The sequence below is a fragment of the Rana temporaria genome, chromosome 2 (genome assembly GCF_905171775.1).
Source record: "Rana temporaria chromosome 2, aRanTem1.1, whole genome shotgun sequence".
Classification (NCBI taxonomy): Eukaryota; Metazoa; Chordata; class Amphibia; order Anura; family Ranidae; genus Rana; species Rana temporaria.
In genome coordinates, this window is record NC_053490.1 from 235,344,807 (window position 1) to 235,361,621 (window position 16,815).

The window sequence follows — 16,815 nt, forward strand, 5'->3', positions numbered from 1 at the left end:
AGCTGCTGATTGACAGTCAGCAGTTATCCTCTTGGGGACCCGAGAGAACCAAGCCATCGGTGATGTTAAATCACTCGGGTTCTCAGTGCATAGACGCCGGGGGACAGATGCAGTCACCTAGGTAAGTATTAATGTGCAATAACCCCAAACCCATACTTCTCTTTGAAAGATACAATTCCTATTAAGCTGGCCATACACTAGTAGAATTTGTCACAATTTTTTGTTTTAAGAAGGTTTGTTAGATTTTATAATCTTTAGTGGGATCAAATTGATGTTCGCTTTAAATTGAGGGTTAAGAAAATACAGCAGAATGCAACATTTTTTTCCCTAACAAATTTCTAACAGTAAATGTGGTTTCTGTTTGGGAAATTAAATTCATTCGAAAACAAAAAGGAAACATAATTTTGAAGAACTTTCAAATGGCAAGACAGACCCCCCCATTATGCTTCCCTAAAATGTTGTTTCCTAGGTTGAGAAAACACTCAGAACTGCAGAAATAATGTTATTCAATCAACTGTTCAATATTTGTATGTGAATTTATCAGTGGTGATTTATTGTAAATCAGTTTTACCTATTCACACATGGCTTTTAAAAGTTTTCTTTACAAAAAAAAAGCAAAGATTTGAACTCGTAAATCAACGTTAAAGAAGCAGCATAAAATGTATCGAAAATAAGAGTGCACAGAAAAAAAAAAAAAAGTACATTTTTTAAATAAAATCTATGGGTTACTAATGAAAAAAAAAAAAACATCTTTTGCAGCCAAAATCTATTTTTGTCATTGGTAAGGTTTACTCAAAGTTCATATCAAACTACATATTCAGGTCACCACAATGACCAATGCGTTTCAGACATACTCTGCAGTCAGAAAGTTGAGAGAAATTTAAATGTTACATCTGAAATCTACAGATGTCATTAATCCACAAACTTATTGCTCTACATCCAGCACCAAAACCTCAATAGAGATCACATATTTGAAACTGTTCTATTCTTTGATGCATATTTTTCCCCAAACATCACATTACACAGGAAAAAAAATGATCCTGCTCTTTATTGTAAGCCTTTTCCTTTTATGCACTTTCATCTAAGATCATAGAAGATTGAAAGTCAGCATATCTGAAGTTATACATCTCTGCTAACAACAGTATCAAAATACTTTTGCAAAGGCAAATCACCCACAAAAATGCATTCATTGTACATTCAAATACTTTTCCACAGAATACAAAAAAACCTCAGTATGTCAGTAGTAAAGGCCACTGTTTGCAGTATATTTTGGATAAATTAAAATGCAATATAAAAAAACTACAAAAAAAAAAAGAAAAGCATTTTCCAGAATGCAATGAGGTCAGAAAGTGCTGGTGAACTTCTACAACAAAAAACTTAAGAATGTAAAAAAGAAAAAAAAGGAACGTAAATCTGGAAAAAAAAATAGCACAAAAAATTACCAGCTTTAAAATCTATGAAAAATAAAAAATAATTCACAGGCTTACTTTAGAAAGGAAAACATGGCCATATGTTACACCTGTATATGGCAGATTTGTAAAATCAACACATCAATTTTCCCTTTATTTTTTGATATATAAGTAAGCAATTATTCAAGCCCCAAAACATCTGACAAAATGTTGGAATGACAGTTTTTAAATTAAGATGATAAATGAAATCCATTCTTCCTTTTCAAACCCACGGTCCTAAAAGACATGTCCTCTTGTTATAAGTTTAAACGTGGGCAGACAGGAGGAGGGCAGCACGCAAATTCTCTCAGTATGCTCCGTGCCACATCTACATTATTCTGAGCAATTTCCAGAGCCCTTTTAACTTCTTCGAAGGAGAATCCCTCACCCATTAATTTAGCTATTTTTGCATCTACATTCTCTGCTGAACAGTCAGCGCTGTAAGGTCTTCTGTGATGAATTTCAGGTGCTGTTCTGCGTGGCAGTGGTTTGGGTGGTCTGGCTGGTGCTTGTGGACATTCTGGAAAAAAAAAAAAAATATATAAATAAAGAGAAACTCTGCTGTATTTAATTTACAAGGTTAGGCCACTGAAAATAAATGTAAAGTGAAGGTATAACAGAATTTTTTTTAATTAAAATTATTTTGAGACACCAAGTTTTGATGTTCTTCTACAGCTCACCAAGGTCAATAGCCGTACGTTTTCAATGAGCTTGAGTGTGCACTATTTAAGCCAGCTATAGATGATCCCTACTGAATCAACTGAAATTCGATCCATCTATTGAAAAGCTGGTTAATCCAGGGTTAGACGAAATACGGGCGCCAGGTCGCAATTGGGACTAGAATTAGCGACCTGGGGAAGGAAGCATAGGCCTGCAGAAGGCTTCAAAGCCGCGGCCTCAATAACCGGCGGGGGAGCACGGAGACACAGGATACCCCATCCTGTGTCTCCATGCGCCCCCACCTCTCCCGGAGCGTGACCATGCCGGGCAGTTCTGTGATCTGGCGCCATCTCGTGTCAATACCTCACATGTGTGGTTTGAACACCGCTTTCATATGCAGGCACTACTCACGTATGCGTTCGCTTCTGTGCGTGAGCTCGGCGGGACGAGGTGCGTTTTTGGCTCCTAACTTCTTTAGCTGGTTCCTAGATTCCAAGCAAATTTGTCAAACCCTGGATTATTCCATCGATTAACTTGGGCACAACCAGGCTGTTGGATTTTCTACATGCAATTACTGCCGGCAACTATAGGTGCTAGCAGTAATTACTGTGTTCTGCTGGCCGGAAAGGCTCCCTGTCAACAGAGCACAACAGCGCTGCAGGAGCAATTCCTCCATCAACACGGAATGTGTTGATGGGGCAATCACTTATAGCTTGCAAAAGAAGGAAGTGACGCATGTATGAATAATAAGCAAATAATGCTGCACATATATTTATAACTAAAAACTAGGAATAGTAAATATAAATAGAAAATTCCTTCAGAAGAAAAAATAAAAAAATCTGTGAAAAATATAAACAACTGATGTCGTAAAATGTACCCAAAAAGCTCAATGACCCTACAGCTGCAAAAACATAATAAATAGATACACTAAAGCAATACAGTCGCACACATAAAGCACCAGGTCACAAAAAGTATCACTATATTGCTACACTAAAAGTATCCTAAAAGGTGTTGAATGGCCTCCAAATATACAGATATCAACCCAATCGAGCATTTGTGGGATGTGCGGGAAAAAGAAGTCCGATCCATGGAGGCTCCGCCTCACAATTTATTGGACTAAAAAGTGGTTCTAAATCTTCAGTGAGTTCCCTCCTCAGCCCCCCCCCAATACATACCTGAGCCCCATCTTGATCCAGCGATGTGCATGAGAGCAGAGGTTTTCCCAGGTCTCACCCTCCTCCTTGGCTGAGATGGCCGACAATTACAGCCAGTGAGGAGGGAGTGGGGGGTGAGCCACGCTCTGTGTCTTAGGACACAGACACAATGAGGATATTTGCCTGAATGCCACAGATTGACAAGGTAGTGTCCAAAAGGTTTTTTATTGAAGCATGATCACATGACATAACAGGTAGTGCAACTGGCAAGTCTGACGAAGGGGTCCTGCGTGACTCTGGGAATATGGAGTATTACTTATGGATAGACAACTGGCTTAGGAGCGAACACACACACACACACACACACACACACACACACACACAAGTGCCCCCATAGCAAGCAGCTTACTATGGGGGAACTTGGTAAGGGGGGGGGGGGGGGGGGGGGGGACCAGAGTAGAGGAGCATCGTGGCTGCTCTCTGCAAAATCATTGCACATAGCAGGTATGAAATGCTTGCTATTAAAAAAAATCCTTTACAAACACCTTAAAGGATCTGCTACTGATGGCTTAGCGCTAGATACCACAGAATACCTTCAATAGTTTAAGGAAGTCTATGCCTCGAAAGGTTACGGTGGGTGGTCATAATGTTATTGCTGATGGGTGCATTTTTCACAAAAAAAAAATCTTCCAAATAATTTTACACTTAATAGAAAAGACCAATGATTTTAGTGATCCCCATTCAAGGACAACTGCTGCAAAACTGGCTTCAGCAATGTAGTAATAACTGACAGGCCTTCAGTGCAAAGCTTTTTTTTACATATTCTTTTAAATTACACATTAACCACTTAAGGACCGCCTCCTGCACATATATGTCGGCAGAATGGCACGGCTAGGCACAAGCACGTACCTGTACGTCCTCTTTAAGTGCCCAGCCGTGGGTCACGGGCGCGCTCCCGTGACCCAGTCCAAAGCTCCACGGGACCCCTTTTGCCGCTGGAGTCCCGCGATCGGTCCCCAGAGCTGAAGAACGGGAAGAGCTGTGTGTAAACACAGCTTCCCCGTTCTTCACTGTGGCGCTGTCATTGATCGTCTGTTCCCTGATATAGGGAAAGGCGATCAATGATGTCACATGTCCAGCCCTGCCCCCCTACAGTTAGAAACACATATGAGGTCACACTTAACCCCTTCAGCACCCCTAGTGGTTAAGTCCCAAGCTGCAATTGTCATTTTCACAGTATGCATTTTTATAGCATTTTTTTGCTGTGAAAATGACAATGGTCCCAAAAATGTGTCAAAATTGTCCGATGTGTCCGCCATAAATGTTGCAGTCACGAAAAAAATCGCTGATCGCCACCATTAGTAGTAAAAATAAAATAATTAATAAAAATGCAATAAAACTATCCCCCTTGTAAACGCTATAAATTTTGCGCAAACCAATCGATAAACGCTTATTGTGATATTGTTTACCAAAAATAGGTTGAAGAATACGTATCGGCCTAAACTGAGGAAAAAAAAGTTTTTTTATATATTTTTGGGGGATATTTATTATAGCATAAAGTTAAAAATATTGAATTTTTTTAAAAATTGTGGCTCTATTTCTGTTTATAGTGCAAAAAATAAAAAATAAAATGATCAAATACCACCAAAAGAAAGCTATATTTGTGGGGAAAAAAAAGGACCCCAATTTTGTTTGGGAGCCACGTCGCATTACCGCACAATTGTCAGTTAAAGCGACGCAGTGCCGAATCGCAAAAACTGGCCAGGCCCTTTACCTGCATAAAGGTCCGGGTCTTAAGTGGTTAAAGCGGGAGTTCACCCGAAAAACAATTTTTAACATTAGATTGAGGCTCATTTTGTGAAGGGGAATCAGGTGTTTTTTTTTTAAATCGAAGCAGTACTTACCGTTTTAGAGATAGATCTTCTCCTCCGCTTCCGGGTATGGTCTTCGGGACTGGGCGTTCCTATTTGATTGACAGGCTTCCGACGGTCGCATACATCGCGTCACGAATAGCCAAAAGAAGCCGAACGTCGGTGCGGCTCTATACGGCGCCTGCGCACCGACGTTCGGCTACTTTCGGAAAATTGTGACGCGCTGTATGCGACCGTCGGAAGCCTGTCAATCAAATAGGAACGCCCAGTCCCGCAGCCCATACCCGGAAGCGGCAGAAAAGATCTCTCTAAAACGGTAAGTACTGCTTCGATTTAAAAAAAAAAAAACACCCTATTCCCCTTGACAAAATGAGCCTCAATCTAATGTTAAAAATTGAGTTTTTGGGTGAACCTCCACTTTAAGGAAGAACTGATGGATACAAAATTATTATTTTGCTGCAACAAAGCAATATTGGATTTTTCCCACCTATAAGCCAGTTGCCTTTTAAGCTTTCATAGCCCTACATTTCTGCAACAATGATTATAGTGTGTGCTGGAGTCCAGTCAATACACTGGAAAGTACAATGTAAGCTTTATGGATTTCTTTTTGCTGGTTTAATACATACTTGAGACAATTGAAATATCATTATATTTGAGAAATATTTAAAATGCATTGTTCTGACTGAACCAAACCAAATTTATATATGTGGGTACATAATTTTCCATTAGAGTGAGCAACTTTTTCCCAGAATTTTCCTATTGTACGTATATCTAAAAAGTGCTTTTCTCAGCAGTGTTTTTATTTTACAAAGAACACATTGGTGCACTTTGCAGATTGTACTCGTATTTTTTCATTTTTAAAGAATGAATCTCATTCTTTGTGCACACTATGTGGTCTGCAATGAGATTTTGATTCATTACCAACTTACTACATTACAACCAACTCCCTATGTATACTGTGCAAAAATGTGCAAAGGCATTAAGTACATTACATTTGGTAGGCATAGTATATATTGCAGTGACCGAAAATACATTTTAGTTCTTTCAAATCAAGACATTTAAAGAATATCTAAACTCAAAAACAAAAAATGTTATACTGTAGCTTACCATTACTTACGATGACTGCATTTGATTTCACTTTGCAGGCCATTTTTAGCAAGTACAGAAAACACTTGTTGATCTTGGCAGAAATTCTGAGCCCTTGTCACTTCCTGTGAGCTGAACTGAAAGCACAAGCAGTGTGAACCTACTTTTGTAAGTACTAAAAGGGGAGGCTCATGTGTGGGTATGTCAAGGTTCTGGAGTTGATTACTGCACCATGGGGCATCCCCAAGCAATGAATACGAAGGATTGACAACCAATAGGCAAACAAAGTCAATAGGCCCAAAAACAGGGGTCAGAGTCCATATTGTCATTTAAAAAGAACCTTTTGGCCAAAAGCTGCACCACCAGAAGACTGGACATCCACCTGGTAAAATTTGAACAGAAGATCAGGTGGAACCTTACACAGTTGGGTACAGATGCTTGGTGCCAAAATGCACATGAAACTGCTACACCTCTGGTGGTTTGGGCGCATAACAGTGTAGAAGTTTTTATTTATTTTGGAAGCATAATCAAGTTTCTTATCCACTGTGCAATGGTGGATTTTCAAGCAGGATGTTTCTTGGGAGGGCCGGAACAAAGAGGGAATCTGTTTGTCTGATAGAAGAAGTAGTAACTTTAAGGTATACTCTAATGGCTCTGACTATGTCCAATGTAGAGAATGCTCCTTTGAATATTGAGGAGCACATAACAAATATGGCAATGTTCTCATTGGGATGGAATGCTGAAACCATTTTTGGAACAAAGGATTGTCTTGGGTGTAAAACAACCTTGTCATTGGGAAGTATGAAGAAGGGCTATTTACAGGAAAGAGCCGCCAGTTCAGAGATACGTCTGACAGATGTGATAGCTACCAAAAAGGCTGGCAAGAATCTCCAGGGTAATATCCCAATGGATTCAAAGAATGTTTTTTAATGGCAGAGAGAACCAAATTAAGGTCCCAGAGAAGTACAGGATGTTGCAAGGGGAGGCCTGATACAAGAAACACCTTAATACAAGGTAGTGTAAAACTAGATGCCTTTGGAAAAGGATGGATAAGGCCGAGATCTGTCATTAAACCACTTGAGCTCCAGAAGGTTTTACCCCCTTCATGACCATGCCATTTTTGCCATTTAGCACTGCCCTACTTCAACAGGTAATCGCACCACAACTAGAGCTTTCTTTTGGTGATATTTGATTATATATATATATATATATATATATATATATATATATATATATATATATATATATATTTTTTTTTTTTTTTGTTTATATATATTTATATTTAACATTTCTGCTATAAAACAAATCCAATAATAATACTAATAAAAAAAAAAAAATTATTAAAATTTCTTCATAAATTTAGGCCAAAATGTATTCTGCTACACGTCTTTGGTAAAACAAAAATATAAAAAACACATACTCGGCTGAGGTTAAAGAAAAGACACACAAGGAACAAATCACAACAGCCCACCAAAAAAAAAAAATATATATATATATATATATATATATATATATATATACTGCATCCTAACTGGCATAGAGCTATGCAAACGTGGCTAATGACGACAAACCTATACACACATCAAAATGGACATAGCATTCTGCTGCCTAAACTCAACTGGCACTATATGTGATACTTTATCGCTTTATAGCATGTGTCCAACCTGCAGCCGTCCAGCTGTTGGTGAACTACCATGAGGCATTGAAAGGCTGACAGTTGCAAGCATGACTCCCAAAGACAGAGTCATGATGGGACTTGTAGTTCTGCAACAACTGGAGGGCTTGGATACCCATACTATATAGACCATATTTTGCTCCTTGGGTCTAAAAATGGTGATAAACTCACATGGAAGATTGATGAGCTCAATATTCTTACCCCAATCACAGACAATCAGGCATTTCTCCCCCTGACAGGACCGGGAGCTGTGTGTTTACACACACAGCTCCCGGTTCTCGCTCTGTAACGAGCGATCGCGGGTGCCCAGCGGTGATCGCGCCAGGGGCGAGCAGGGGTCACGCGCGCCCCTATTGCCTGCTCGGCAAGTTGACGTAGATCTACGTGATCTCGCCCAGCAGAGCTGACCTGCCGCTGTATAACTGCGGCGGCTGGTTGGCAAGCGGTTAACAGAAACACATGGAAAATGTTGGGGAGGTCTTAGTGTGTGTCTGGGACAATATTCTGCAATATTCTACAAAACCAAACCTTTTTCCTACTTGCTACTTAGAAGTAGGCCATACAGCAAAGGATATGGGATTCCTGTTGGCTTGTCATTTCTATTGATGAAAACCTAATATTATACAATACACCTCCCTGCATCTTGAGTTATCGGAGGAGACAAATCTGTAATATCTCTTGATGCATACTGAGCCGAGCTAAAACCAGTGGTGTCGCTATGAGGTGAAGGGGTGCGGACTGCACCCAGATGGCACCACAACATTCATAGTCGCCAACTTTCCTGATCTTACTGGGAAACTGCTGGCAAAGTGACGAAAAAAAAGTAGGCAGGTGGGCGGAGCAGCGGGTCGATGCATCATGCAGGTGGGCTGGGAGCAGTTGGGGCCCGCTGTCATGCAGGCTCCAATGAGGAATGGCATATTGTGCTGTGCAGGGGGTCAGGCAAGGGGGTGCTGGCATAGGGGCTCATGGAGAAGGAAGAACAATTGGTGGTCAGAGTGAAGGAGCCCCACCCACTCCCCCGTTCTGTGCTGCAGCTTCTGCTGGAGATCTTTTGCATGCCTGGAGCACAGCTACCCCTCCTGGCACCAGATACACACTGACACTATCCAGGGGAGCTACTGCAGGACAGGTGGGATCTGAGAGGACTGGTGCCCCCCTCCAGTCCCGGTGCCCCCTAAGCCCCCTCCTGCGACACTGCCTCCCTCCTATCAAACTGCCCCCGTCTTGTCACACTCCCCCCCTCCTCTCACACTCTCAGAACAAGTTTTGATACCTGTATGTTAACAATATAGGAGTCCTTATCGGGACTTCAATTGATATACAGTACTTTTTCATATACCACTGACAGCTGAAGTGGCTGTGCAAGCCTAAGATATGGTCGGTGGGGAGCCGTGCTGTGTGGTGCAGTATAACATGGTGTCATCCTGGGGCGACCTCAACCCTAGCGTTGCCACTGGCTAAAACATCTACCTTGTTCACTTCTAGAAAACCTGGTTAATAAAGTTTGGATTGTACCACGTCGCCAACTTTAAACTATGTAGTTTTTCGGGTTGTAAAAAATGATTGTGTGTGGGCTAAAACAACGTTAAAAACCTGTGCATGCTCAGAAGCAAGTTATGAGACGGGAGCGCTCGTTCTGGTAAAACTACCATTCATAATGGAGTAAGCACATTCATCACGCTGTGACAGACAGAAAAGCGCGAATCGTCTTTTACTAACACAGAATCAGCTAAAGCAGCCCCAAGGGTGGCGTCATCCGCAGGGAACTTTCCCTTTATAGTGCTGTCCTATGTGTTGTAAGACACCGCGCTTTGCTAGAGCATTTTTTTAAAACAATGGTGTGTGGGCAACATCGTTTTAATGATGAAGTTGGAAAAACGTAGGTTTTTTTTTCCATGCCAAAAAATGATCGTGTGTACGCGGCATTATGTGCATTAGTGTGTATTCATTACTTTGTGAACAATTTTTGTCCTTTTCTTTTCTAGGCAGTTTTTCACTCTCTCACACTTATGTATGGCAGAAGTGGAGGAGTTGGTCTTGTGCTATTTTTTTGATTACTTTATAATCTTTCATTTGGGGCCCTTTGCAATTATGCTGCCCTAGCATATTATTTTGGTAGAGCATTGGGATTTGTTTCCTGTCTGACCTATCTAGTATGTTTTTACCTTTGCACTGCGTGATGTCATCACTAGGGTGTGTTGGTTTATTAGCCTGCTCACTTTTAGGTTTTAGTGCCTTGAGAAAGACAGACTGGGCTCCATCAAAAACAATAAAAATGATGTTGCTTTCACTTGGACCCCTTTCACACTGTTTAAGCGGCGCCTTTGTGCCACTTTTCGGACGCTTTTAACCCCAAAAAAGTGTTTAAAATGCCTGTGCTGCGCTTCCAAATCAGTTTTCGTTCATTGCAATGGGCAGGGCGTTTTGGGAGCGCTGCACCGCCGCAAAGATGCAGCTTGCAGGATTTTTCCGAAAGTCCCGTAAGCGCACCTCTTGGGTGTGAAAGCATTTATTGTAGAGAATGGGAGGCAGTTTTCAGGCTCTATTTCTAGCACAAAAACGCTTGAAAACTGCCTCGGTGTGAAAGGCGTCTTAGAGTGCCTCTATACCATTTTTAGATATAGATGCTGTACACAGGAATGCACTTGTAAACACTGGTACTTGTGTTTACAGGTGAATGCGTATAAGTGTATTTTTAAAAAATGAAGCTGGAACATTTGAGGAAAATACACCCGTAAGCATGCAGCTATAAATGCAGGTACTGGAATTCTCTAAACAGCAACATTATGAAATTTGTTCCTATGGTCAGAACTACACAGCAGCTGATGATCCCACGAGCCACAAAAACAGATGTATGTGTCCATGTGCATGAGCCCCAACAAGCAACGCTGTAGCTGAAGCCACCTTGGTGTATTTAATCCTCAGGGTTACCTGCACTGAGCCATAGGCCTCTTTCACACAGTCAGTCCAACCCAATTGGACCCTCCATTCACCTCCAAGGAGTAGCAGATGTAAATGGACTTGTGTACATTTACAAAAACATACCGCCAATCCGATCCACAAAAATAAATAGAGTGGGCTCTAGAGTAGAGTGGGCTGCCATGCACCCGCTCCCCTCATTGTGGCCCGTTACCAAGTCGCTTAGGTGACCCTCCCTCTTCAAAAGATTGGGCACACTGTGTTAGGCTGTCATGCAGGCTTAATGAAATAACTCTGTTCACGTTTTACTATAGCCCTTCTTTAAATGCATGTGGAAGGGCTTAAAGACATCTTAAACCTTTTTTATGTAAAGTTGTCGAAACAACCAGCGCATTATTTTTCTGTATTGATCTCTCATCACAGACCTGTTTTCGGTATGTTCTTTTGTTGGTTGTTTTTCTGAAAGTATATATGCTTGCAAAATTAAGAAAAGGAATAATCTACAATACATTAGAATAGAGAAAAAGGGCAAAAATTGCACAGTTTATGATCATATGGAGATGTGCACACTTGTTACTGAAAATGGTAACAGCCTCATTATTATAAGCAGGAAAACAAAAAGGACATTTAATACAAAACTGAGAAAAACAGTATGAACAAAACATGACGACAATGCATGTTGTGTGCTTTTAATGTGTTGCTGTATTAACTATAGACACCCATTCTTATTTAGGACACACTATCCACTTCCTACTGTTTATAGGTTAGTATATGCCTGGTTAGTAACACGTCGATTCACTGATAAAATAACTGAACATTTATATATTATAAAAATAATAACAGGACTGATAACTTAAATGTAGAATTAAAGGCAAACTTGTTTTCATTTTGGATACAGTCTTTTTTTGGATGTTTTTTTTGTCATCTGTCTCTCATTAGGGTGATTTTTTGTCACTTCCTGTCTTAGCCAAAACAGGCAGTAATAAGAAAACCCTCCAAAAGGAAGTAACCCCTTGTTGCAAACAGGGTCACCAAAATTGAGTGTCCTTATTGAAAGATTTCCAATCTATTTTGGGTGACAACTCAAAATTTGGGACCATCTTTTCCTTAAGATTCGAGTGATAACAGTAAATGGGACAAATAGAGAGGGTGTATCTCCCTAATGGGGACACAGACATCAATACAAATCAGACAGGCGTTTAAAACCCTCTCCACTTTATCCTAAGCTAAAATACAAATTTGCCTTTAGTAATACTTTACTCAAAATTTACATTAGTTTACCAAAATAAAAGCATATAACCTGAGCATGCCGGTAGGTGATCATATTCTTGCGAAAGTCTATTTATTTTGACATCATTTGGTGCCCTTCGAGTTGGTGGTAAAGGAGCTTCCAAACAGTGATCTAAAATGTGAAGGATAAATGGCTATGATAAAAAGGTTTTACAGCAAACAGGGCTCCTCCCATTTATTTCAACCCACCAATAACTCAGTTTTCCCTTGTATTTGAAAATTCAGTATTTAAATAACAAGCCCTTACTAGACATCTTCAGTAATTTACAATGTAACACACACATATCATTCTGGGTACAAACATAGCACAATCTTCATTCACTGTTTGTACAGTGTGCAGCCAGTTTCTTGAAGGACATAATTCAACTCTTCACCTGGTCAGTGGCCCTGCATGCCAAATTAGTTCTTATACTTAAGCCGTAATATAATATTTGTTTTTCAGTTATCAATACCTAGATGTAAAGGCTGCATTAGTTTACTTTTTCAGGCTTTCTACTATTTTTAACTGGTGATGTGGCCAGTAAAATAACAAGCTCTCTTGCATATTTATCAGTTACAGGAATCCGACACTGACAGGAGTGCTTACAATCAGGGCCGGCTTTAGGTGTTCAGGCGCCCTGTGCAAGCTAATCCTCCGCCCCCCCCCCTATCTTCACCCCTCGCCCCCTGGTCACCTAAACATACACAAAGAGGAAACAAATATTTGTAACAAGGAGATGGTCAGAGACTGCAGATATATATTACAGGAGATGGTCAGAGACTGCAGCCACATTACATGAGATGGTCAGAGACTGCATCCATATTACAGGAGATGGTCAGAGACTTCAGATATAGTACAGGAGATGGTCAGAGACTGCCGCTATAGCACAAGAGATGGTCAGAGACTGCATACATGCTACAGGAGATGGTCAGAGACTGCAGACATGCTACAGGAGATGATCTGAGACTGCAGACATGCTACAGGAGATGATCTGAGACTGCAGACATGCTACAGGAGATGATCTGAGACTGCAGACATGCTACAGGAGATGATCTGAGACTGCAGACATGATTGATTAAGGAGATGGTCAGAGACTGCATTTAAAAGCTGAACTCAGTGTACAGGTATATAGCATTGCAGGGTTGCTCCACTATTTAAACCATCTCTGCAGGATCAAGTCAGTCTTTTTCCTTTGAAAGTACAACCAAATGTCAGAAGAAATAATCACATCCAATTTCGAAAATTTGCAAAAACTGACTGCTCAGTATAAGTGGAGGACAGTAACCAGTTAATTGGTCTGTTAAGCTTTTAGCCTGATCCAGTAGTAAATCCTCCAACAAAAAAAACTCCTATCAAACAATCTGTGCAGCACACATAAAGCTCTGCCTAAATAGCCGATTATAAGCCAATTATAAGCTGAAATGGTTAACAGCCATGTGTCCCTGGTCTCATAGAATGCTGCTGCAGCATCTTCCAGAGATCTTATCAGTGTGATCAGACAATGTGCAGGTCAGGCTAGGCATATTTAAAAAATGTAACCAGGGAGACAAGAGGTGGGGGGGGGGGGTCTGATTGGTAACCTGTACACTGCCTGATCACATATATCTGAAAGACACTGCAGCCGGCCAGCAACATGTTACTGTTCTCCTGATGATCCTGTTTTTTTTCCCATTCGGCCAGATTTGTGTGTCCTGAAGCTGCAGAACGTGGATTGTTGTCATCATACCTTTCCTGCATCTCCCTCCTGTTATCCCCATTCAGCCTCACTCCAGCACTTACAGTCAAATGTGAGCGGGGAAAAGCTACACTGCCTGCTAATCAGCATGGACCGGCTGTGGATGGACCGGAGGAGGAGCAGGTCCTCCCTTGTACTCCTCCAAGCAACGTTATTGGCTGTGGGTTCCCTACTAGAGAAATGATCAATCCACTGGCCAGAGAACACACAGTAAGTGTCCATCCATGCTCCCTCCCACCTGCATTATTCTCTTCCACACCACACCACAGCACAGACCTGCCACACGATAGTCACATGCTTCTCCAGCCCTCCGCTGCTAGAATTAATTTCCTCAGCCAGCCCCAAGTCCTGTTCACAGCAGCCCCAGGACAGTGACTCACATTCTGCGAGCTGTGATTGCCGCACAGCGCCCCTATTGCCCATGGCGCCCTGTGCGGCCGCACAGCTCGCACACCCCCAAAGGCCGGCCCTGCTTACAATGATTAGTTTTATGTAAAACCTTTATCCCAAAAGAAAATTTGCTATAATATAAAAAAAAATGTTAGCTGTCTGCTAGTACATTGAACACTTCCTTCCCCCCAGATTAATACTGCTATCCAAAGGTGCCCCTGTGTTCACCTTCATCCAGAGTGGGGTGGTGTGTTACTGGCCAGATCATCAGGTAAAAACCGAGGGAAAAAAGCCTAAAAAACAGTATAGGCTTCAAATGCACAATGAGGGCATGCTGTGCCAATAAAATGTTTGTATGATTATTTGTACTATGTATCACATCTATGAAAAACTTTCTTGGTGCAGACATCTGGGAAAATCATTAAGCCAATCAGGAAATTATGTTTCGGGGGGCCATTCAATACACATTCTGTGTACAGAACTTCAGGTAGTCATATTGCATTTTCATAAAATTACAGCAGCTGCAGATTGAAAAGGAAAGATAGTTTTAAATAACATTCAATCACAACATGACTTGTGTCGCAATTGTATATACTATATTATTTTTTCTTTATTTGCTATTTTTTTTTTACCCACAAAAGTGGAGTTACCCTTGAAAGTGATTGTAAATACAATTATAATATAATATAATATATATATATATATATATACACACACACACACACACACACATATATAGTATCTGACAAAAGTGAGTACACCCTTTGTGTCAACACTGAAGAAATGACACTTTGCTAAAATGTAAAGTAGTGAGTGTACAGCTTGTATAACAGTGTAAATTTGCGGTCTCCTCAAAACAACTCAACACAGCCATTAAGGTCTAAACCACTGGAAACAAAAGTGAGTACACCCCTAAGTGAAAAATTTCCAAATTGGGCCCAAAGTGTCAATATTTTGTGTGGCGACCACTATTTTCCAGCACTGCCTTAACCCTCTTGGGCATGGAGTTCACCAGAGCTTCACAGGTTCCCACTGTTGTACTCTTCCACTCCTCCATGAGGACAACACAAAGCTGGTGGATGTTAGAGACCTTGCGCTCCGCCACCTTCCGCTCGAGGATGCCCTATAGATCCTCAATAGGGTTTAGGTCTGGAGACATGCTTGGCCAGTCCATTACCTTTACCCTCAGCTTCTTTAGCAAGGCAGTGGTTGTCTTGAAGGTGTGTTTGGGGTTGTTATGTTGGAATAATGGCCTGTGGCCCAGTCTCTGAGGGGAGGGGATCAGGCTCTGCTTCAGTATGTTACAGTACATGTTGGCGTTCATGGTTACCTCAATGAACTGTAGCTCTCCAGTGCTGGCACCAGGGCTCAAGTCCTGCGGGAACGCGTGGGAACGGAGTTCCTGCACTTTTTTCACAGCAGGAACGCAGTTCCCTTTGCAGGACTAGAGCAGCCGAGCCGCCCGAACCAATCCTTCACTAAGTGGCGATGCCCAGCTCGAGTCACTGTCAAGGGCAGGCAAACCTTAGTAATCCTTTATGTTACTGGCCTCTTCCTGTATAAGGATTCATTGGGTAGTATGCGGGTATTCCGTCACTTCCTCAATGCCGCAATGTCTCCTGGGAGCTTTTGTCATTGTTCCCAGGAGACATTGCGGAGGCTTTGCCATGAGTTATCGCAGGATTTAGAAAGAAGCTTGACAAAAGCTCCCAGGAGACATTGCGGCATCGAGGAAGTGACGGAATACCCGCACACTACCCGATGAATCCATATACAGGAAGCAGCCAGTAACATAATGGATTACTAAGGTACAGTGGATCGAAAAAAAAAAACATGCGGTTTAGTAATTATGCAAATGAGCGTATCTTTTTTTTTTTTGGTGGGGGAGTGGATCTTGGCTGGGAGTTCCCACACTTTTTTCCCTAGGACTTGACCCCTGGCCGGCACCACTTATGCAGCCCCAGACCATCACACTTACACCACGCTTGACTGTAGGCAAGACACACTTGTCTTTGTACTCCGCACCTGGTTGCCGTCACACACGCTTGACACCATCTGAACCAAATACATTTATCTTGCTCTAATCAGACCACAGGTCATGGTTCCAGTAGTCCATGTCCTTAGTCTGTGTGTCTTCAGCAAACCGTTTTCGGGCTTTCTTGTGCATCATCTTTAGAAGAAGCATCCTTCTTGGACGAAAGTCATGCAGACCAATTTGATGCAATGTGTAGCGTATGATCTGAGCACTGAAAGGCTGACCTCCCACCCCTTCAACCTCAGCAGCAAAACTGGCACCACTCATACATCCATTTCCCAAAGACAACCTCTGGATATGACGCTGAGCATGTGCACTCAACTTCTTTGGTCGACCATGGCGAGGCCTGTTCTGTTAAACCGCTGTATGGTCTTGGCCACCGTGCTGCAGCTCAGTTTCAGAGTCTTGGCAATCTTCTTATAGCCTAGGTCATCTTTATGTAGAGAAGTGGTGCCCAACCTTGTGAAGGGCCACTTAAGCAACTTGGTAACTGGTTGAGGGCCACAATGAGTGGAGCGGCCGAATGACAGGTCCGTGTCTACTCTGCATGTGCAGAGCAGACACAGCCT

The 16,815-nt window shown here is 41.7% G+C and overlaps 1 protein-coding gene across 4 annotated transcripts in view; it reads right to left on the reverse strand.

The window, feature by feature from the left end:
* Positions 1 to 767: 767 nt before the first annotated feature.
* Positions 768 to 16,815, reverse strand: part of CBLB (Cbl proto-oncogene B) — a 241,730-nt gene continuing 225,682 nt past the window's right edge. For 3 of the 4 annotated variants that reach the window (XM_040336633.1, XM_040336631.1, XM_040336634.1), the window contains 2 exons: positions 12,117 to 12,218; positions 768 to 1,968 (listed from right to left, as the gene is read on the reverse strand). In XM_040336633.1, coding sequence (XP_040192567.1) covers positions 1,706 to 1,968; positions 12,117 to 12,218 — 365 coding nt within the window. In that variant the 3' untranslated portion in view covers positions 768 to 1,705. The remainder of the gene's footprint in view (positions 1,969 to 12,116; positions 12,219 to 16,815) is intronic. The other variant, XM_040336632.1, reaches the window with a different exon arrangement.